Source organism: Tachysurus fulvidraco, chromosome 21, assembly GCF_022655615.1.
Source record: "Tachysurus fulvidraco isolate hzauxx_2018 chromosome 21, HZAU_PFXX_2.0, whole genome shotgun sequence".
NCBI lineage: Eukaryota > Metazoa > Chordata > Actinopteri > Siluriformes > Bagridae > Tachysurus > Tachysurus fulvidraco.
The window spans coordinates 7,085,086-7,108,122 of NC_062538.1; the positions used below are offsets into that span (position 1 = coordinate 7,085,086).

Consider the following 23,037-nt stretch of genomic DNA (forward strand, 5'->3'; position numbering starts at 1 on the left):
TACATTAGGTCATGACTGAATTATTTCCAGAAATAATTATTTCATTGCACATAATTTTGTTTTATATACAAAGAAGAGGTATAAGAAGTAAAAATAATCTATCGGTAAAATTTTGTTAGACAACAGTTAAGGCACAAAAATGATTACATTTTTGTTAAGTAATTGTCCTTTTATCAGAAAATCCAGATTCCCATATGAATATGCAAATTAGAAATGTTCCCTTTTTCTGAAGCATGTTTTTGTTGTTGTTGTTTTTTTCTGGTCTGAAATAAGGAATAACCCTGGATGAGATGCCAGACCATTGCAGAGCTCCATGCACACACTTAGAGAACATTTAACATAGTTCACTTATTGGCATGTATTTGGAAGGTGAGAAACTGTATATCATAGAGGAAGCTTATGCTCAGTAGCTGTAAGGAGGCAATGCCATATTAGGTCAAAACCTATATATTTGCACCCTATACAATAATATTTTCAATACTAATTGCCAGTTTAGGCTTGCAATTTTTTTAAAAGAATGATGCAAAACTGTTGCAGCCAATTTTTAAACTTTGATCAGTCTTGGCCAGGACAGTAACGTGTTGAAAAGAACTAAAGTGTGCATATATATTCTTTTCTACAATATATATCTTAACCAAATCAGAGAGTGGCAGCTTTTAAGATTATTAAGATTTGGTCACACATTGATCTTTCTTTAGTGAGATGTGACTAAGCATTAGAATCTTGTTTCCACTCATCAGTAATTCTTATGCATTGTTTGTTTTGTTTTTTTTTTGTTTTTTTTTTTATAAATTAGGATGATAAGTGTATATTAAATGATTTGGATTAGCCACAATAATACTATATCATTAATACTACACACAAATAATGTTCTATATTCTGTTATAATGGTTATTCGGATGCCCGCGTGTAAGCAGTAGGTGGCAGCAATGTATTCTCCAGTCTGAAACATAATCCCCTGGACAAATGTCTAACGTAGAACCGAATGCGGCTTGTTGCTACCTGAATCTGGAAAGCGCCTGGTATGCACTGCGCATGCGTAGTTCTTTATGTCAACAAGCAGCAGGCTCAGATTTTCTAGTGACATGATAAACCAAAGACAGCGAGGTGAGTTTTCCTGTACATGTCTTTTTAGGTAGGTATTTAGTTACTATTAATTGCATATTTAAAAAAATTTTTACTGTTGAATTTGAATATGTTTTTTATATTTAGGTTTTGAGTATGGATTATTATTATTATTATTATTATTATTATTATTATTATTATTATTATTATTATTATTATTATTATTATTGTAGTTCTTACAGTCTAGTTATTAGCCTGTTTGGTTTGACCCTTGAAGTAAATGGGTTTAATACTTGAACAACAAGTTGGACTATAAATAGCAACAATTTAGGCCTGACCTGGTTTGTGTGTGTGTCAGTAGTCAGCTGTATAGCACTAATAAATAGCCAAGCAACAGGATTTCTTAGTAGTCTCCAGGCATAGGGGAAGTTAGTAATTGTGCTTAGTTAGCACTATTTTTTACAGTTCTTTGCATGAACTACTGAATTTTTTTTGGCTGGACATCACACATGTTGCTAAACCTATTAATAATTTTAAAAAGACTGGAAATATTGTGGACCACTCAGAATGAGAAATCCATAAGCATCTACTGATAAATGCACAACTGATGTGGTGCTAGTATACATGGTCTGGCATAGTTATGTATGGAGACTTTTGGGACACCCTGTATTATTGCATTTCTTAAAAATATGTTCTGTTCCACTGTAGGGTCTGTGGAAAAGATGTTATAGTTAGTTGGGCCCCTGGCTACAAAAAACTTGTGAACCTCTTCTACTGAGAACCAACATGCATAATACAGTGTGTTGAAATCTGCTAACACTCTTCTCTAGGAGTCTTGCTGTACAAAGCAGTACAGAATTAGCACTGTGTGTTTGGGGCTTAGGAGTTTAACATCACCTCTTAATAAGGTTTAAGTCCAAGTGCAACACTAATTATCGGGTAAGTGATAATGGTAATTAGGCAATATTTATTCTATATACTGTACATTTCATTATTTTCCCCATTTTACTTTTGTCATTATTTTGCCATTAACTCATGATTTAATAATTACTTTACTCTGTGATTTGTTTGAAATAAGCTTTATACCTTGTAAGTTGTTTGTAAATTCTTCTTTTTCAGAGGATGTCTATTGAATTAGACGTGTTTGTGGGCAACACCACCATCATCGATGAAGAGGTGTACCAGCTGTGGTTGTGTGGATATTCAGGTGTGGATGAGTGTTGACTCATAGCTGCCTGATTTTGCACAGTGTCAATCAGGGAGCCACAATCCAGTCAAAGCTTAGGTTAGCTACACTTAAAGACTTAGAATATGTGTCTTAGTATATGCTTTAGAAAAGGTTTCATCCTGACTAGCAAACTGGCTTAATAGTGTATGTTAAGAGATTAACACTAAATAAATCTCTCATTCTTTGTAAACCTAGCCTTGATAGTTGCATCACAGACATTTTTGTTGATAGATTATTTTGTTGATAGAACTGATGATAGATTTGGTTGGAAATTAAACATGAAACATTATATACCCATAAAGTGTGTAGGTTTCTTATAATATAGTTTATTAAAATAATTCCAGTCTTTTTAAAATAAAATAATCAAAATAAAATAATCAAAATAAAGTAATAATATCTTGCCCAGAAATATATTGCCCAAGTTAAAATATGTTATAGTAATATGGTATATGTAAAAGACCACAAACTGTGCTTAATTTCTGCCTTTTAAGAATCACAATTTTATTCATGTATTCTGCAGTTAGTGATGCGGTGAGGATGCGGCTAGAGAGTGGTGTTTTCCGTGAGAGTGATGTTAGCGGAGAGGTCCTGCACAGTGACACCATGGACCAATATAGAACCTTTCAGATGTGCGAACGGCTTTTGCACTGCCCCTCAAAGTTAGCTAATCAGCTCCTCTTTCAGATTCCTACCCAGCGGCAAGCTATGCTCATAGGAAGGTATTGTCTGAAGAGTTTATCTAGAACAGTTTATTATAATTTGCAGACTACAAATATAGCATATAGTTATATTTGTGGTGTTGATTAATTTTGTGTCTTTGTTTATGTCTAGGTATTATGAGTTTGACCATATGTTTGCCAGAGAGGTTTTAGGAAAGAAGCTTTCTAAAGGGACCAAGAAGGACCTGGATGATATCAGCTCTAAGACAGGCATCGCTTTAAAGAGCTGCCGTCGTCAGGTGCATCAGACTTAAAATCTCTCAGCTGCTGCTGGCAGCACTTACAATGGAGAAATAGAGGATAGCCTAGACCTATTTACTGTGCATTAAATAGTATTTAATATATTTTGATAATAGTAGTGTACAAACTAAATGTACAATATGAAAAGTATTGTGTAAAAAGGATGGCTGTGCAAATTAAGTTTTTTGCTATTTATTCAATAAGAAGATACAGTTCAGCTGCACAGTAATGACTAAAATGGTCATTATATATTTTTATTATTAAAATCATGACGATTTGCTAAATAGTTTTAGAACACTACACTGAAAAAATTAACATTGTTTACAGTAAACTATTATGAGTATATATGATCAGTTTATATAGTATTAACTCAAGAAGATGTTGGCACTAATAAGAATTAGAGCTATAGTAATAAATTTAACCGTTAATAGCACAGTTGTAATGTGTCTACTGAAGAACACCAGCGTTGTGGATTCGATGCAAACTTGCTGTTCGATTTTATTCAGGGCTTTGAAAATACCTTATTAAATCACATTGGATGTACGAAAACGTGCTGCTATTCAATTTATGGAAACAGTGCACGCTTTTGAATTAAGCCAATTCGATGAGGGTTTTTTCAGTGTTTTGTTGCACTTTAAACTACTTATGTATAATGACTCATTAATTAAATGATTAAATTACAATAACTTAAATAGATCTATCTATCTATCTATCTATCTATCTATCTATCTATCTATCTATCTATCTATCTATCTATCTATCTATCTATCTATCTATCTATCTATCTATCTATCTATCTATCTATCTATCTATCTATCTATCTATCTATAATTCAGTGTGCAGCCCTGGTAAACAGCCTGTAATTTGTTTATTATGTGTTTATATGTGCTTATAACCTTACAAACCTCTGGCAACATTTTTTTAAGATTTCCATATATTATATTTATCATAATCATAGCAGAAATTACACAAATAACCCTTACCAAAAGTCTACAATACCACCTTAAGCATTAATGACAGCTTTTGGCCTCTTATGTATTTTCTCAAGTAATAAAACTACTCACTCTTCTTGCCAAAAAGTCTCTGTCTTGTAAGTTCTTCGGTTGACGTCAATGCTGAGCAGATTTCTTATACCTGTGTAGCTCACACAAACAGCGTCAGCCAAAAGAGCAAAGATCCACCTCAGGGCTTCATGGTGTGTGGAGATGGGCCAAACATGCCTATAATAATACAGCTCAATTTAGTCCCATCACTCCAAATAAGTTTATTCCATAATCCTTGAGGTTTTTCTAGGCACAGATTAAATACACAAAGTTTCCCTAATAACTAAGAAACACACTAAATATTCATGTACTGTACATGCTCTGACGTGTGAAGTACAGATATGTTATTTCAGATATTTGCTGATTTATATATTCATAGTGCTAAATAAAAGTTTATGTAATCACTTGTTTATGCTTAAATAAACATGTATTTAGTATGATTAAATGGGTTGCATTATCTGGGTTGAATATTAGTGATTTAAGTAACACTGTAGCTTTTGTCTCAGTTTGACAATTTCAAGCGTGTGTTCAAAGTGGTGGAGGAACTGAAAGGCCCCCTGGTGGAGAACGTGCAGCATCACTTCCTTCTGTCCGATTCACTGGCCAGGTGGGAACTTAGGCAGCCTCAAAAAATTTACTTAAAATAAATATAGCTCTGAAACTGATTATTCAAAGTATTCAGTTTTCTTCATTTCCTCACTAGCACAGTCCTCCATTCATTCATTATGCCACTCAATCTGCTCTTCATCATCCCATTCACCTGACTGACTCATTTCTCCCTTGCAGGGACTACGCTGCTGTCGTATTCTTTGCTAACAGCCGCTTTGAGACAAGCAAGAGAAAACTGCAGTATCTGTCTTTTCAGGATTTTGCCTTCTGCGCAGGCCAGCTCATCAGCTATTGGACTGTGGGGGCTATTGGTAAGATGCCTTAGTTCACAGTAATGTACAAATGTTAATGTTTTTTTTTTTGTTTTAGTTCCAGGTAAACTAACCAGGTATTTTCTTTCTCTGGGTAATTTTCACTCTTCGTTATTGTATGTCATACAGTTCATTAACACCCCCTATATATAATATGTAAATTAAAATATCTTTCCAAGTTGGACAGTTTTTTAACATTCTTGCTTTTAACATTCAGAAGTTTTGTTAACATTCTATCTACTGAAGAAAATGTTTTAGAAAATAGATTGTTTCTGTTGTCAGAGTAACAGAACATAAAAAATTCATAGTTTAAACATGTCTGTATATTCTGCACTAATGCAGCCTCACATTTCACGTCTTTCCTTGTCATGCAAATGCTTTGGAAAGAATAATAAAAAAATAAGTTAAAAGACCCTAAATAAGCACACCAGGGCAAATGGATATTTTGTTATGTATTATGAATTTAAAATGTATCTAGGGTTTAGTTTGCTGGCAAGCCAACGCAAACAAAAATCCTGTCGGCCCTGTTGTTTACACCACTCCTAAAAATAGATGCCAGGTTCTTCATGCCAGTGGAAAACCAAGCAGTGCTTATCATTAAGCCAACACTTGGCTGGTTTCTGTCTGGAAAATGGTAGTAACGGGCAACTGGACGCCATTATGGAACAAAATTGATGGACAAAAATGTTTAACACGTATTGCCCCTCTCTGTCTATTAGATGACATGAAGGAGGACATGGATATAGATCTGGAGAAAGAGTTTTTGCATGATCTAAAAGAGCTAAAGGTTCTGGTTTATGATAAAGACTTTCTGGATCAACACAAAAGGTACAGACGAAGCTGAGTGTAATATCAATCCTGTAAGCAGTTACGAGTGTTTTGAGGGTGTCAATCATTCTGTTCCTGTTGCAGCCTTGTTTGCTTCCAACTTAAAGGAAAAATCAAGGTCTTCACTGAGATGGAGGCTAATTTTAAGGTGAGGCTTTGATCATGATGTTTCTGACTTATCATCCAGAATAGTGTGTAATTTGCACAGTGAGAGGAAATAACAGTCATGGTCCATGGTATGGGTCAGTTAACAGGCAGGAAAGATAAAACAAGGAGAATCTATGGTAAATGTAAACAAGGGTGTGGGTCAAACCAGGATTCACAGAACACTGCACTAGAAATGCTTAACAGGAAATCACATGACCAAGACCCATAACATACTGAAACACAAGGGCTTAAATAGACAAACAAATTAAAAATGAACTGAGAACAGGCGATCCATTATGCATTAGGGAGTTAAACCTATGACAGGGGTGGAGACAAGATCAATAAAAAGTGAACATGGCTATATAAACAAAAACATAAAACACAGTAGCACTGCTGTTCACACTGGTAACTGCTGCGTGTGCTGAGAAAGAGAATTTATGACATAGTGGTAGGTGACCCACTTAAAATCCCAATAATAAAATTGCTTTAGTAAACATTGAAATGAAAAGAATGGAAAAGTCTTAGCTACCATGGTGGGCATGGTCAAATATGATAATGAGATGAAATGAGAACCCACATTAACCAGAGCAGCTGGCATTTATCTTATTTGTATAGCTGAACAGTTAAGGGTTAAGGGCCTTGCTCAGGGGCCAAGAAGTGGCAGCTCGGTGGACCAGGGATCTGAACTCATTATTTATGAGAGATAGTGGAGACACTAGAAGCTGGGCTTCGATTTTTAGAAAGAAATGCTTTTGTACAATGCTCTGCTAGTTTGCAAGCTAGAGCTACAAGATGACAAGTATGATAGCACTGATAGAAGGATTAACATGAACGTCCAAGCTCTGCAGTCGTGTCTGTTTAGATCAGATTATTTTAGATTACAGATTAGGAGGTAAGAGAGCGAGATATACTTAAGTACAAAATCATACTCCTTTTTGTTGTGGGAAATTAGTGATTTATAATATTGTCTGCTGAAAATCTCAGGATAAAAAACTAATTTGTTATATTAAATATTTAAACAAGTTTAAAGCAGGCTTCCATTGACAGATAACCAGTTTTCATGATCTGCAAGAACAGAAACTGAGTGTTGTGTATTACAGCACCTCTGATTCATACTCAATCTTTATTTAAAAGCTTAGTTACCACTTACTATACATAATAATTGTACAACCTACACATCAGCTTTCCACATTTCATTCACAATTTTACTTATTAGCATTAATATTAATTCATCTGTTTCCTCTGAATTTATGTGCATAAAAGAAAAAAAAAAGGCTGTGTGTTGCTCATACTTGCACATAACTGATGACTTTGATAGCAGGCTCTAAATGTGACTAGGTGTTGTTTAGCACTGATCTCACCCCCAACGTGGGAGACTCGCATTCCAGATGAATGAATAAACAAAAGAGAATGTGTGTATATGGAGCTTTCACTGGATTTGTCACTGTCACCAGCTTCATGAGTCAACTGCACGTTGGTGATTAATAAAATGACCAAATTTAGTTGGGGTTTCTAATAATAACATGTAGCATGAATCAATCTGGATATTTCTCCTTTTTATTTAAATTAGGATTTACTTTTTTAAACTCGTTTTAAAATTCATTCAAATTTTTTTACAAGTGTGAGTTTATTAATGACTCACATTTTGTTTTACAGAATCTGTCACGAGCGCTGATCAACATCGCATCCAAACTCACAAACACCAAAGACATGCGGGATTTGTTCATCGACCTTGTAGAAAAGGTAATTCCTCATGTGTGAACTTTTGAATTCTGACTATCAATGCAACACCATTTAAGTGTTTTGATCTGTTTAATTACCTAATCCACATGTACTGTTCTCATACCTGCAGTACATAAAATGAATTTGAATTTGTACATAAGTCTGAGGGTCCGACATCTATAGTTTAACCCTAAATAAGGTTGACGTGGGACATGTAATAAAAGAAACTCGTGCTTTGAGCGGTGGTTATTTTTACTTCATGCCAAATTTATCTAAGGTGAACTATAAGTACAAAAATTTAGGTCTGTTATTAACTACAGTAGCAGTTGCACTTGTCTTTTGGTACATGGTTCTTATTCTTATAGCTGCTCTTTCTATGAGAATAAATAATCCAAACCCAAAACTGCCACATTCAGACCAAAACAACACCTTACAGAACCAACATATTTCATAAACGAAGCTTGAACAATGAGATGGTTTCTTATAAATCCAGACATTTGTGCAGATTTATGTTAAATATCGGGTTAATCAGAATATTTGTGCTGTTAGCATGGGGCCATCTCATCCAACAACGTGGTAGTTTTCAATCTCTCTCAAAGTACCCTTATTTACCATATTTGTACCATATATGAAATAAATTAGATATAGTGATGGTTTTTCATGGATTAGAAATCACTGTCTGAAATACTACTTTCTCCCATCAGTTCATTGAACCCTGTCGATCAGATAAATGGTCCGTTGGAGATCTCAGGCTTTTCCTCACTCACTACACCAGCACTGTTCACACACTTGATGCATTCAGGTTAGTGTGAGTAGGGGTATCTACAGTATGTGTGTGTGAACATGTCCACATGTTAATACAATATAAGACTTTCTTAAAAGTATTCATATGTCTTCTAACAGGTATCAAGTGCTATGGGAGAGGTATATGGGTGTCATCAAAAGCTGCATCCTGAAAATATACCATGATTAAAATGGTGATCAGGACCTCCAATTGTCATTGTCACGTTCACAAATTTCTTTGTATTAGTTTAGATGTTTGCACAAACAGATCGCACTCTTTATAAACACCTAGTGCAAAAAATTTGCATTTGATACTGTAATGCATATTAAGTAAAATATATTACACAAGGACATCTCATAACATTTTCGTCCTTTTTCCCTACAATCTACTGTGTGCTTACTGCGGTAGATACAGCATAAAAGTCCTCTGAATGGGAAGTGGGGGAACTGTAATGTTTTCTCACAGTAAAAAAAAACTACCAGTATACAAGTATTTGCCTGAAGGTGTAACACAGCAGCAGGGGGCTTTATTTACCCCAGCAGCTTTGGAGACAGCAGATGGGAGTTTGGGTGTGTGAGACTTTTACTGCCTTGTAAAAATCTGTGAACTGTGACAGCAGTCACCTCAATAACCCTCACAAATAATCATAAAAAATCCTCAGAACCAGAGCAGTAATATAACCTCTGTATGACAAGGCTCACTTAAACTGAGCTGTGTTCAGAGTATAATATTTGCAGTGCCTCAGAATCTTCAGTCACCTAAAGTACCTTTTTGTATTGTAAAAGACACCAGAAGCTTACCAGAAAGCTTGAACTACCATTGTCTCACTGTTCCATTTTATGGATTTTGGTATCTGGTTAATTTAATACAGGAACCAGCTTGATACTCTGGTGTTGTGATTGGCAGTGTACAATACCACAATTGGTTAAACTTATCATATCACACAACAAAAGACACCACTAATGACCCCGGCTCTGGCGGTAGAATACGATGATTCTGGGAAAAAGTAAGGCTAACGGGAACAGTTCAACTGTATGCTCACTTAGGTGATATGCAGTCCTCTCTGAAAGTATGGAGACAGCGAGGCCTATTATTTTTTACCGCTGTACTATAGATAGGTTGGTTTGAGATCCAAAAAATGTGACAATAGATAAGAATTTCAGTTTTCATTTTCTGATACTTACATCTAGATGTGTTGAAAAACTTAGAGCATGTCACCTTTTGTTGAGCCTGGCCTTATAAACCCACCCACCATTCAAATAAACAAAAATATCAGACAGGTGATTCTTGTTGCCCAGTGGTATCCTGATAGGTTGACTATTTAAACAATTAATATCTCTGAATGTCTACTTTAAGTTTGGACCCTGGGTTTGTCTGTGAGGACTACATTTTATGTTTTTAAAGGGATACACTTACATGAAGACCAGAGATCTGGGAAAATATATCAGTGCCATTGCACAAGTATTGGGTTAGCCAATATAACTGTTTGAAATATCCCCAAAATGGAACAATCCACTGGTGTACTAACAGTCTGACATCAAACAGGTCAGCCAAGGAAAACAACAGCAGATGACAGAAATATTGTGAGAGCTATGAAGAAAAATCCAAAAGCAACACTCAGTGACATTACCAACAACCTCTACAGGGCAGAGGTGAAGATATCACAATCCACCAATCGAAGCAGAAATTTAGAGGCCATACCACAACATGCAATCCACTCCTGAGCAGTAAAATCAAACTAAACTAATATATAGAGTTGAGCCACAAAAATTCTGGAACTAAGATTAACCTCACCAAAATGACAAAAAAGCAAAAATGTGGAGAAAGAAAGGATATGGTCATGATTCAAAACATAAAGGCTCACAGGTCCAGCATTGTGGAGGGTGTTCATGGCTTGAGCTTGCATGGTTGCTTCTGGAAATGGATTATTAATCTTTATTGATGATGTAACATGATGTTAGGAGCAGAATGAATACAGAAACATTCTGTCTGCCAATTTAATGAGAAATCCACCTGATTTAATTGGAAAGAACTTCATCATACAGCAAGACAATGATCCAAAACCCACTTCCAACATAACACCAGACTTTGTTTACTATCAGGGGAAATAAATAGAAGATTTTAGGCTGGCCAATTCAATCACCGAATATAACCCAATCAAGAATGTATTTCATTTCCTGAAGAGAATACAGGAAGTAGAAACCAACTGAAACAAACAATGACTGATAGAAGCTACAAATACAAGCCTGGAAGAGTATCACAGAAGAAGAACAGTTTGGTGACGTCAGTGGGTTGAATTTATAAAAAGTACAATGTTAATTCAAACACATGGTAATGACGTTGCAGTTGCTTTTACTATTGTACTGTACTGTGATTGTTCCGAAACTTCACTCACATCGGTAGAAACAAACTTGAACTAGAAACTGCAGTGACATTAGTTCCAGTTTTGTGCATGTTTCCTGTTTTTGAATGTGCACTGGAAAAACGTGACCGTGATCACAATGGTTTAAACACACCCCAGTGAAACGATGATGCAGTTGGGAGAAAATAAACCAGGACCCCTTGGCTCTCATTTCGGGTCTTGTGCCTGAATGTGCAGGGGAAAAACACACTAACTGTTCATAAATCTTAGGCTGATTAAGAAATACAACATGTTTCTGGCAGTCAGTGGACTGTTTTCTGGACTATGTTTCTCTTGTGACCCTCATTAATTTGTGTCGACGTTGCTCAGGCCTCCTTTCAGCCAGGAAATCTCCAGCTGAGGAACCTGGGGGCAAGGGAATAGTTACTGAAGCTTCATACTGTATGGATTGAGAAACCATCACAATAGATCCAAATGCAGCTAAAAATCACTGCTTTTAGTAACTCTGATTTTTATAGTTTGTTTCAGAGGATCTGACTGACAGAGCCCAGGTGCATTGTTCTCATCACACTGGCAGGAGACAAGCAACGACACATGTTGCTTGTGTTTCTTACTGCTTGAGAGATGAATTTGGAATTTGGGCCTGAGACCAGGAATTTGAATCCTAGGGGGTTAGAAGGAGACAGGGCGGGAGAAGGGTGGCAAAGGGGGAGTGAGTGGGCTGTCTTAAGTTGATTTTATCTCACAGACTCACTGGGAGTAAGTCCACCAACTTGCCTAACTCTGAACTATTCAGATCTTACTAGAAGCACCCACTTTCGTATGGTAAGGTCTTTTTGGAGAAAAAAGAGTAGATTAGAGTCACAGGAGTAGAAGAAGGAGCAGAATCGGGAAATTCATATTAAGGGACGTGCATAGAGTAAGTTTTTACATTTTTACCATTTGAGTTATTCTTTTCACATTTTTATCATCAAACTGAATATATTTGCTTTCTAGATAATGCCATTTTTGCCATAATAAGAGAAATATATGGCTGCAGTCATGGAATGAAAAAGACATTTAATTAATATCAGATGTCATTATGTAGATTAGTGTAGATAACACACACTGTAACACTGGAAACCCCTGCAGTTGTTATCTAAAGCTTGCTGCCTTTCAGTCACATAGCCACTGTGTTAGCTAAAATCAATTGAAACCACTTCTGGATCAATATGAACATATCAGAGAATAGAATATGATGAGATAATAAGATCAACATGAAAGCAAGCTAGGCTCAGATTTTTTTTTTTCCCAGATAAAAAGTTGATGAACTGTACTATTGTATCTGACTGGGATATACCAAGAATACTTAAGGTTACATCTTCAGTAGATTGATGCACTACATGGTCAAGACGTAGGTAGACAACTGACCGTCCAACTGTCCATATGTGCTTTTTGAAAATTCTAATGTAAAGGCATGGCATTCATTTGGACTTTTTTTGGAGTTTTATGCTGATTCAGCCATAAGAGCCTGAGTGTCAAGGTGGCCTGGTGTCTTCATTGGGTTTGAGGTCAGGTCTTCCATGCCTATCTTGGTAAATCATGTCTTTACTGTATGTATCATGCTTTATGCTCAGGGGCATTGCCATGCTGGAACAGGTTTGGTCTATGCCTTTACTGCAAGTAAGAGGAAATAGTAATGACACAGGATACAAAGACATGCCAGACAATTATATATTTTTAACTTTGTGACAAAAGTTTGAGGAAGGTCCACATATAAGGTCATGGTCAATTGTCCAAATATTTTTTGGCCATACAGTATTTGCACAGCCATGGTCCTAAAGCTCTAAATACAGACCCCATTTTAAATTAGGTTGTAAGTATACACTCTGTTTATAGTGGTCAGGCAATGATTTTGTGCCACAGATTTTGTCACAAAGAAACCTTAAGAATATTTTGGCATGAACGGAAGTAAATATTAGATCATGCAATTTTAATTTCTACCCGATAAATAGCACAAATTAATTTGTATAGTTTCATTTAAATACTGTATTTTTAGCCTTAAAAGTAATTTTATACGTATTTTTTGATGCATATCACTGCTATCAAAATTATTGTCATCCCCACAGTTAATATTTACAGCTATGTTTTAGGCTAAAATCTTCATAGGAGCTCTTAGACTATCAACCATAGCATGAACAATCTACAACCATATTTCTGTACCATAACTCCTTTTTTGTACATCTGTATGATTTTATTCACCGTATAAAGACATTACGCAGACATTCTCTTAAAAGATGCCAATAATTCTCAAGTCATCTTTAGAGTTTCATCATTTCTTTCTTTTCCCAAAAACCATGCTGTTAACATTAGATCCCAGGGTACTGAATACTATTGTGTAACTTTGTGATTTTGGGAAAGCAGCCTCAGTGTGAGTATTTCCTTGCAGTGCTCGCCAGGAATCATTTTCCAGCACAAACATCAGGAGCAGCTGTAGACTACACCTCATATATTTACAGGATATATTTATTAAAAAATAAATAAATGTCATTATTGTTTTTTACATAATCTTTGCCAGCAATGTTTCATTCCAGATTTTGTCATACAGTGATTTGCTCAGATTCATCTCACATAGAGTGTTTAACTCTTACGAAGCTTTTATAATGCTGTGTGAACATTTGTATTTCACCTCCAGTCTAAACGATTTACATCATTTGCAGGTGTGTTACATTTGGGATGATGGTTAGTGTTTCTTGGTTCAAATTTCTCTCTCTCTTTCTCACCCTCTCTCTGCCTGATTGGTGGCTGTGTTAAAGAGTCTACACATCTGCTTCTACATTCATTTGAGCACGAGTGTGTGTAAATATGAAGGCATTGTGCCGTGTACTGCTGTGTTTCGCTCTGGTCTTTCTGTCTGTGACGAACTCTCAGTCACCCGTGGGGACTGGCACTTATACGGTAAGAACCAGAAGTATCTTCATTATCTTTTAGTTTTAAAGAGATGGTCTAGTGCCACATTTTTCTTCCCATTATAATTAATAATTTATTTATAATAACTTGTGTTTAGTGGAAAAAACTGTCAAATGTACTATATATGTATAACACAGAGTTGATATCAGTTTGCTGGCCAAACAGTTAGAAATCAATATTAAGTGTGCTATTCCTTTATTATGAATTTTGGCATCTAAGTAAAAATAAATATGATTTTCTGGCTAGCAAACATTGGACTGAATAAGAATTCACCCATTTGAATGTAGACTTTGAACCATTGTATTTAACTGATGGGGAAATTGTTTACAAATGAAAAAGCATAAAGGTTATGATTACATAAGTATTCTCATGTAATGTTGTGAAACCTTTAGATTAGTTCTGTGCCACAGTAAAATATTTAGATGAATGGTTTCAATCTGTGTGCAAATAAATCACATGATCTCAATGTAAGTATTCCTGTTCCGTGAAGCACCCAGAGTTTATTAAAGAACATATCTAAACTAACAGACTTATTATGCTCATAGGACTATCAAAACAAGGGATGTTGATGCACAAATGCACAACATCCATCCACCCAGTTCATTCTACCACCTCATAGCCAGAACAGAAAAGAGTCCTGTTGTATAACTACCTCAATACCTTAATAATGTAATGTAAGAGACCTGAGAGGTAACTTATGAGATGGATTTATTAATTGTTTATTTATCTAGCCATTCCCACTAGTTTGTTCTTCAGTACAGGAAGTAGCCCTACCTATAGGAGCCATTAATTTTAAGCTTTTTTAGAGCCCTTTGCAACATTTGGGTTAAATTTGGAATGAATTGTAATGAAAACATTGACTTGCACTTGGCCCTTTCTCCTTTCCCCACAACCAATCTCAATCATCTGCTGAAAGTGTATAAAAAGGAAAAGCCCCGTTTCCTTTGCCTTCAAAGGAAAAGGGACTGTTCGGTTTGGATTGGAGATCATTTTCGGGCTGGAAAAATGTTAACAGAATCTTGAAATGAGGAAATTAATAAGATTCATTAAATGGCAACATAAAATCTATTTTTTAAAGGTATCTTTAAAAGTTTAGAAAAGTTTAGAAATGCTTTCAAACATTCATATCAGCACATTAGATCCCTTGGATTTGTTGATAACACAAATCTATCTCTGAAGTGTTAGTCCTGTGTATTTTAAGGCCAGACAAGGTTTTGCCAGTATGACTGTTTTGATGTAACTGGCGATCTTTGCAGATACAGTATGTCTTGAGTTATGTGTGAAAATGTGTCTTGGTATGTGTCTCTCTGTCAGGAGTGCACAGATGGCTATGAGTGGGATGCGCAAATCCAAAACTGTAAAGGTGGGTGTCAGGTGATTAGAGCAATGTGACACAGTGATTCAGTGATTTGTCCTCTGATTAGTATGATAGTGAGATATTGCAGGCTTTCTGTGCTTGCTGTGATCTTTTTGATGTCTGTCTTTAGAATTGCCACCATGTTTCAGGCTCTCCGTCATACTTTATCCCTCTTTTACTCTGTCTTCAGACATAAACGAGTGTGAGAGGATTGCAGAGCCATGTCAAGGGGAGATGAAATGCTTTAACCACTACGGTGGTTACCTGTGTCTGCCACGCTCTGCGTCTGTCATCACTGCCCCCGAGCCTGCTGCCCAGCCAGACCTACGTGTTTCTGGGGTGTCCAATGGGGCTTTCAGTCCCTGCCCTGTGGGCTATGAGGCCTTGGGAGAGAGCTGCATAGGTAAGATACTGTATAGTGGAAGAGTGGCTTTCTTTCTGAATATATCCAATGTACACAGTATGTATGTATTATCACCGTGAATCAAACACTAGTCGCTTGAACTAAATGGAAATAAAAAGTTACATTGCAGAACCTGAAGATGAGGATGAGGATGTATGAGTATGAGTATGAGAAAATGAGTACTTTTGAACAAACTGGAATCTAAGAAGTAAAAAAAATCCTTGTGTCTTCTTGCATGCTTGCATGCTTTATAGCTACAATAACTAAGTAACTAGCCTCAAACTCTCATTTTGTAAGCTAATTTACAGTAGCATTGTGTGAGAGAGCAGATTGCTATTCATTCATTAATTTTCTACCGCTTATCCGAACTACTCTCGGGTCAAGGGGAGCGTCACTAACTAATGCGTCATCAGGCAGGATACACCCTGGATGGAGTGCCAACCCATCGCAGGGCACACACACACTCACACACTACGGACAATTTTCCAGAGATGCCAATCAACCTACCATGCATGTCTTTGGACCGGGGGAGGAAACAAGAGTACCCGGAGGAAACCCCCGAGGCACGAGAGAACATGCAAACTCCACACACACAAGGCGGAGGCGGGAATCGAACCCCCAACCCTGGAGGTGTGAGGCAAACGTGTTAACCACCAAGCCACCGTGCCCCCCTATGTCTCAATATGATAAATATAATTATATTCACAAGTACTTAAGGAATTAATTAGCATGTTACAGCCAGGAACTGAAATGGTCTTATTTGGGATTTTTACTATTTGATTTACAGATCAGTTTAAGTTCTGGTAAGCAACCTTTTGATCAAAAAAGCAAATGTTTGTTGATTGGATAATTACCCACTCCCCTGGGTCAGTATTTGGCTGCAATTACAGCTGTGAATTATAGAAAGTCTTCTGGGATATGTCTTTATCAGCTTTGCACATCTGGGCCCAGAAATATTTGCCTGTTCCTCTTGGTGAACCCTTTGCAAATTCATTACATTATCTCAATTAAATCTTACAAAATGTTGATGGACCTTATTTATTTTACAGATATTGATGAGTGTGAACTGGGCCTGCATGACTGTCAGCCGAGTCAGCACTGCATTAACACACTCGGAACATACACCTGCCAGTGTACTGAAGGCTACAGAAAGATCGGCCAAGAGTGTGTCGGTGAGACAGTCGACTTTCATATGACCGACCCTCAGCCTCATCCACCTCTGTGTGCCAGTATGAGCCAATATGTTAACTATTCTCTGTCCTGCTAGATATTGATGAGTGCATGAACCGCTACTGCCAGCATCGCTGTGTCAATTATCCTGGATCTTTCTCCTGCCAGTGTGAGCCAGGCTTCCAGCTTGCTGAGAACAACCGGTCCTGTGTGGGTGAGTGATTAACACAACATTAACCAAACACTCTAGTGTTAGACATCAGAAACAATAAATATTTTATTTCTACAATTACAGTTCTATAAACAGCCGAAAACTCATCATATGAGCACAGGACAATCTATACTGGTGAAAGTTTTGACTTCCAGAATTATCAGCACCAAGCAGAGACCACAGCAGTTGCAGGAATTGGTTTATTTTTCAAAAGACAGTCAAACAAATTTAAAAATGAATTCAGGTTCTGAGCAAAAAAAAACAACAAACAAACAAACTACAGTATTAAAACATATCAAAAACCATATGATAATCTTACTGTACCATAACCATAAGTAAAATTAACTAAAAAAAAAAACGATTTTTTAATACTGCATGAATGAATTTCATTTCATAATAATTTCTGAGAGCCTTAATTTAATTTAGGCTAATAACAAATTTGGTCTTTATTTTAAATGTCTAAATATTTTCTTTTTATTCAATAGATAAACCTGGGAGGTTTTATTTTCTGTCATCTCAGTGGTTAGAATTTATTGTAGATTATATTTTGATTTTTTTAAGAAAATGTGTTTCAATTGGACATTTAAAAGTTTTGAAAGAATCAATCATTTTGTCCAGGCCACCATATTTCCCCTGAATACTGTAGGTTTTTCTTCATGTGTATTGTTATGTTCTGTTTTTTTTTAGATGTAAATGAGTGTGAAATGGGAGCACCATGTCAGCAGAGGTGCTACAACACATACGGGACATTTCTGTGTCGCTGTGAACAAGGCTACGACCTCGACTCTGATGGCTTCACATGCAATGGTGAGTGTTTAACTGGTACTTAATTCTTGAACTGAAAATATTTTCTAATGAAATTGAGGACAAGTGATTTGAACTTGAATATCATGTTAGGGCTGACAAGTTTGGCCAAAAGTATTATATGTTAAATCTGTTGTGAAATGTGTGTGTGTAAACAGTATGTGAGGATGAATTATGGTTTATAGCTTAAACCAACATAAATAATTGGCTTTTGGTTAGAATTAGATTTTTCTGCTTTTAATTAGTTTGACACCTCACCTTTATGAAACATTTAACGTTTTCATGCACAAATATCTCAAGGTTTGGTTCTGAGCTTTAGTTAACATTTAAATGAAACCTCAGAATGACAGGGGGATAAAAACAGACCTAAATGCAGGATAGCGTAAAATGCACATGACAAGGGACAAGACATAAGACGACGAGGATCCCTATGGCAGCGTGGCACGGCTAAATAGACATGACAATTAAACACACGAGGAACAGGTGTGCAGAGGCGGGGAGGAAGAGACAAGGGCCGGACAGACACGTGAACATAGAACATAAACAAATGCACGTGGCCAAAGTTTGGGCTGGATCCTGACAAGTTCAGAACCTGATAATTCTCCTAAGATTTACAAGGAAATACAAAAACATACAATGTGTGGCAGTTGTATGGTTTGGAGAGATTAGAGGAGTGGTTTGCGCTGACAGGAAGGTGTCTCGTACTGTATAACTAACTGTGGTGAGCAGAAAAGCATCTCAGAAGGCACAACACATTAAACCCTGAGGCAGGTGGGTTACAACAGCAGGTGACCAAGTTCCTCTCCGGTCACATTTCCTCTGCATTGGGTCCAGTTCTGAAACTGGACATTTGAAGATGGGAAAAACATCAGCTGTCCCAAAACATATAATCCAGGTTGTAATTGTAACTCCAGAAGTATTTTAAATAAATTATTTAACAAAGAGGAAGATCTTGAGATCTCATCACATTGAAACCGAGTACACAGTTGCACTGCTGCTCACAGATACCCCAACATTTGCTAAAAAAAAAGTATTAATTATATAATAGTACATAGAATATACTATATAATAATGTGCTCATATTTGATGAGCTATTGTCATAATGCCATCCGCCATCTTCATCTGTCCACAGACATTGATGAGTGCAGCTACTCCAGTTATCTGTGTCAGTTCCAGTGCGTGAACGAACCAGGCCGATTTTCCTGCGTGTGTCCACAGGGGTATCAGCTACTCGGCTCACGCCTCTGCCAAGGTAAGGCTTCACTCTTTTCTTTCTCAACTCACACCCACTGCACCTAGAACATCATCACCATTCTTCAAAATGGCAGAGGAAGCTTGCTAGGTTGGTGGAAAGTGACTCATAAAGAAAAAATATTCTACATTCTAACCTCCCAGAATCTGCCTATTTTCAATGTAGTATTTTTTGTTCATGATGTTCCTGTTGTGTGTAGATGTGAATGAGTGTGAGTCAGGCACCCATCAGTGTACAGAAGGACAGAGCTGTGTGAATATTCATGGAGGATACCAGTGTGTGGACTCCAATCGCTGCCGTGATCCTTACATCCATGTTTCAGAGAAGTGATTGAAACACATACTCATATGCACACACTATTTGATTTATAAATCTTCTTTTGTAAATGTATGATATTAAAAGTATATTTTAGCATTTTTCACACTAGTCTCTTTATATTACATCACATTTCCCTGTTCTGAGAAAAGAACAGAAAATCAATTCACTTAAATCTTATTTCAGTGGAAGCCTACGAATTTGTTGATTCTACAGTCAAATGCATAATGTTTTTTTTTTTTTTACGTTTCTGGGAGGGGATTTACCTGCAAGATGATACCCCAGAGTGAAGGCTAACGAAAGCTTCCTCCAAGACACATGAAGCAGTTAACCATATCTTTCTCATGTTGCATCACAGAGCAGTGTAACACAGACTCAGGAAGGCATGCTCACACAGACACCCACAATTCATAAGTATTGCTGTGATTGACAGTGGAGAACATGCCATCCTTCCCACCTAATTTTGCTTCCCTGATTCCAAATTGTAGATGGCTGCAGCATCGCCAGAATTTAAACTCAGGATCTCTTGACAATAGGGTAAATGCTTTGCTAGGCATTTCAATTGTTGTTGAATGGGTCTAAGTGTAAGTTATTTTTGTGTAATATTTTTTACTACAGTCCAACAGTGTTCGGAATTAGACAAATCTAATAAGAAAAGCTTTGGAATGACTCTTATTTCTGTCTCAACCTTTATTGAAATCTCATTATGTATACAGTATTTATGTGTATTGACTGACTTCATCAACTGCCCACAGACTTCCTCTATAAGTGAGTTTTGAGTAAACATTGTTTCTGTTCATTTCTCCAGTACTAGGAAATGCCATGTCTGTGATAACAACATAAGGAACAGATGTATTGTAATGGATAAAACTTAGCTTTGAAAAACACTGGAGTATTTCATAAATCCACAGAGGCTATACAGGAAATATCAGTGCCAACTGGGTTTTAGCACCCAATCTGTTCTTCACATCCTCTCCTGCTCTCACTCACACTCTCTCTTGCTTCTCTCTCAAACCCGCAAGTCGATGTGTGTGTCCGTCGGTGAAACCAGAATGTCGTGACCTGCCTTTCTCCATCGTGCACCGCTACATGAGCATCACCTCTGAACGCACTGTACCCTCTGACATCTTCCAAATCCAGGCCACCAGTGTCTACCCTGGAGCCTACAACACCTTCCACATCCGCTCAGGTGATGATGCAGGAGACTTTTACATCAGGGTAAGAGGAGATTTAATTTTTCCAAATCAATCTTCCAAATGCATTTAAACAAATCGGTGTATAATTATCTGAAGTGATTTTCCTGTGCATTTTTAGCAAATCAATAATGTCAGTGCCATGTTGGTTCTGGCTCGGGAAGTCAGAGGACCCAAAGAGTATACTCTGGACCTGGAGATGGTGTCTGTCAACCCGCTGATAAACTACCAGAGCAGCTCAATCCTCCGCCTTTCCATCCATGTAGGACCTTATGCATTCTGAAAAAAGGAAAGATACCAAGGATAAGCAGCGAATTGTAAGGTGCTTCATAAATAGAACACTTTTGAAGGTTGTCTTTCTAGCGCTTCCATAACGTCTTACTTAAACTAATTTTGCTTTCAAAATTTTTACAGGGTCATAATATTTATCCATTCATTGTAGATAATAAAATATCACATAAATGGATATAGAATACTTTACAATTCTTTCAAGAGAATAAGATAGTTGAAGAGAATGCATGTCCTTTATGATTGTTCAGAGATGTTGAGGAGAATGCACGTCCTTTATGATTGTTCAGAGATGGAGAACTAAATTGAAAATAATACAATACACGACAACGTTTTTTTTTTAGAATTCTTTCAGAGGAAACCAGAACAGTAATGTTTATGTAAGATGCAATGAATTTGCAGCAACCTTCCTAATAAAGTGTTGCGATGTACAATGGACAAGTGTGCATAATGGCAAAGAAGAGCTCTGAAATTTGGCACAGCTGCCTGTGAAATCATTTCCCCCTCAGTGTGACTTACTTTAGCCTGATTATTCTGGAATGTGCACACACACATACTGTACACACACATGCGCACACATACACACACAGGCAAACATACAGTACATACACATACAAACACACACATACACTCATACACACACACACACACACATACACACATACAGACATACACATGCACACACATACACACCCACATGCGCACATACACACATACAGTACAGACACACACATGCAAACATCCACATCCACACATACAGACATACACATGCGCACACACACACTCATACACACACACATGCACACATACACACACAAACACATACATTACAGACACACACACACACACACACACACACACACACACACACACACACACACACACACACACACACACACACACACACACACACACACACACACACTAAACCATGATGGACTATATTGTTTAATTATTACTCAGAGAGTTAAACTATCTATGAACATATTATTATTAATATTCATGTTTCCACATACATTGTGTCCATAAACAAAAGGAACACATTTGTTAATCCCTTATACAAGTTCTACAGTATATGAAATCTAATTCTTGATCATCACTTATTCCACAGTAAGTAACTGATGACAGAAAACACCTCTATTTCATCATTTTAAAGACTGTTGAATAAAATTGTTTCCTATTTTCTTTTTTTTCTTAGTTAACTCAGCAGACATAGTTGTATCAGATTTTTGTTTTTAAGTCTTACCAATCTGTGTTCTTCCTAGTTTCCTTTATATTTTACTAATTTGCCAGATGCTTTTATATGTATCTGAGTAGACTAAAATGATCTTTGCTCAGGATCCCAACAGTGGTAGTGTGACATTGCTGACATTTAAACTTCTGATCAGTAGATCAATGCCTTAAATCACTAAACCACTAACACCTACCTATTGTTTTATATCACTTACTGACATTTTCTGTGATGCTATCATGTGTAGCATATTGAATAATAAATTGTCTGTGTAGTTTGTCATAAGAAAATAGAAAATAATCAATATAATTACCTGCATTTATATCCTCATTAAGGAGATCCTAATTAAATAAATATGCTTTTTTAAAAGATCAATATTCTCTCGGTTTTTGTTTTGGTCAGTTTCCACACCTGTCTCTGCTCTATCAGACAACAGCTATCAACCATGGGGGTAAAGACTAGCACATGTTTCATTTGAGACACACAAAGCTAAACACCACAAAGTTCCTCAAAAATTGAGGCTTGTTCTGTATCACAGTCCAGCTGAAACTCTGATTGACGGAGAGAGAGTAACATCTCTCTCAGTCACAGAGCATCATTGGTCTCCTGGTTTTGGCTGACTGTGGCATTGAATATGTCAAACACCACACCAACACTGATGCTTCATACCCTGCATTCACATATTCACATTTTTCTTTTAAACTTGGGGCATGTTTCTGATCAACAGATGATAAGCAAGTAATGTTCTGTTTTGTATATATCTTTCATTAAAAAAATAAAATAAAAAATAATAATAATAACAATAA

General features: G+C 36.6%; 2 protein-coding genes across 7 annotated transcripts; both read left to right on the forward strand.

Annotated features, from left to right (window-relative positions):
* Positions 1-974: 974 nt before the first annotated feature.
* On the forward strand, positions 975-13,988 carry LOC113649701 (acidic fibroblast growth factor intracellular-binding protein B-like). Of its 6 annotated transcripts, none has more exons than XM_047805973.1 (12): positions 975-1,107; positions 1,774-2,004; positions 2,185-2,272; positions 2,814-3,012; positions 3,125-3,251; positions 4,802-4,902; positions 5,082-5,215; positions 5,935-6,043; positions 6,128-6,191; positions 7,847-7,933; positions 8,617-8,714; positions 13,854-13,988. In XM_047805973.1, exons 3-12 carry the CDS (start codon positions 2,188-2,190, stop codon positions 13,882-13,884), a joined length of 1,035 nt encoding a protein of 344 aa, XP_047661929.1. In that variant the 5' UTR covers positions 975-1,107; positions 1,774-2,004; positions 2,185-2,187; the 3' UTR covers positions 13,885-13,988. The 6 variants fall into 6 exon arrangements, with proteins under 6 accessions (XP_047661929.1, XP_047661927.1, XP_027013415.2 ...); XM_047805971.1 differs by lacking the exon at positions 13,854-13,988 and adding an exon at positions 8,816-11,694; XM_027157614.2 differs by lacking the exon at positions 13,854-13,988 and adding an exon at positions 8,816-11,694 and having other exon boundaries at positions 1,001-1,107; positions 1,896-2,004.
* Positions 13,855-22,606, forward strand: LOC113649638 (EGF-containing fibulin-like extracellular matrix protein 2). The gene is made up of 10 exons (XM_027157532.2): positions 13,855-13,995; positions 15,322-15,370; positions 15,555-15,767; positions 16,817-16,939; positions 17,035-17,151; positions 17,836-17,955; positions 19,085-19,204; positions 19,404-19,530; positions 20,542-20,737; positions 20,834-22,606. Exons 1-10 carry the CDS (start codon positions 13,903-13,905, stop codon positions 20,993-20,995), a joined length of 1,320 nt encoding a protein of 439 aa, XP_027013333.1. The 5' UTR covers positions 13,855-13,902; the 3' UTR covers positions 20,996-22,606.
* Positions 22,607-23,037: the final 431 nt, after the last annotated feature.

Coding starts and splice junctions, on each gene's coding strand:
- LOC113649638 (XM_027157532.2), top strand. CDS start 13,903: ATGAAGGCATTGTGCCGTGTACTGCTGTGTTTCGCTCTGGTCTTTCTG. Junction 16,940..17,034: donor GATCGGCCAAGAGTGTGTCG/GTGAGACAGTCG, acceptor CTGTCCTGCTAG/ATATTGATGAGTGCATGAAC. Junction 17,956..19,084: donor TGATGGCTTCACATGCAATG/GTGAGTGTTTAA, acceptor ATCTGTCCACAG/ACATTGATGAGTGCAGCTAC.
- LOC113649701 (XM_047805971.1), top strand. CDS start 2,188: ATGTCTATTGAATTAGACGTGTTTGTGGGCAACACCACCATCATCGAT. Junction 3,013..3,124: donor CAAGCTATGCTCATAGGAAG/GTATTGTCTGAA, acceptor GTTTATGTCTAG/GTATTATGAGTTTGACCATA. Junction 6,192..7,846: donor AGATGGAGGCTAATTTTAAG/GTGAGGCTTTGA, acceptor TTTGTTTTACAG/AATCTGTCACGAGCGCTGAT.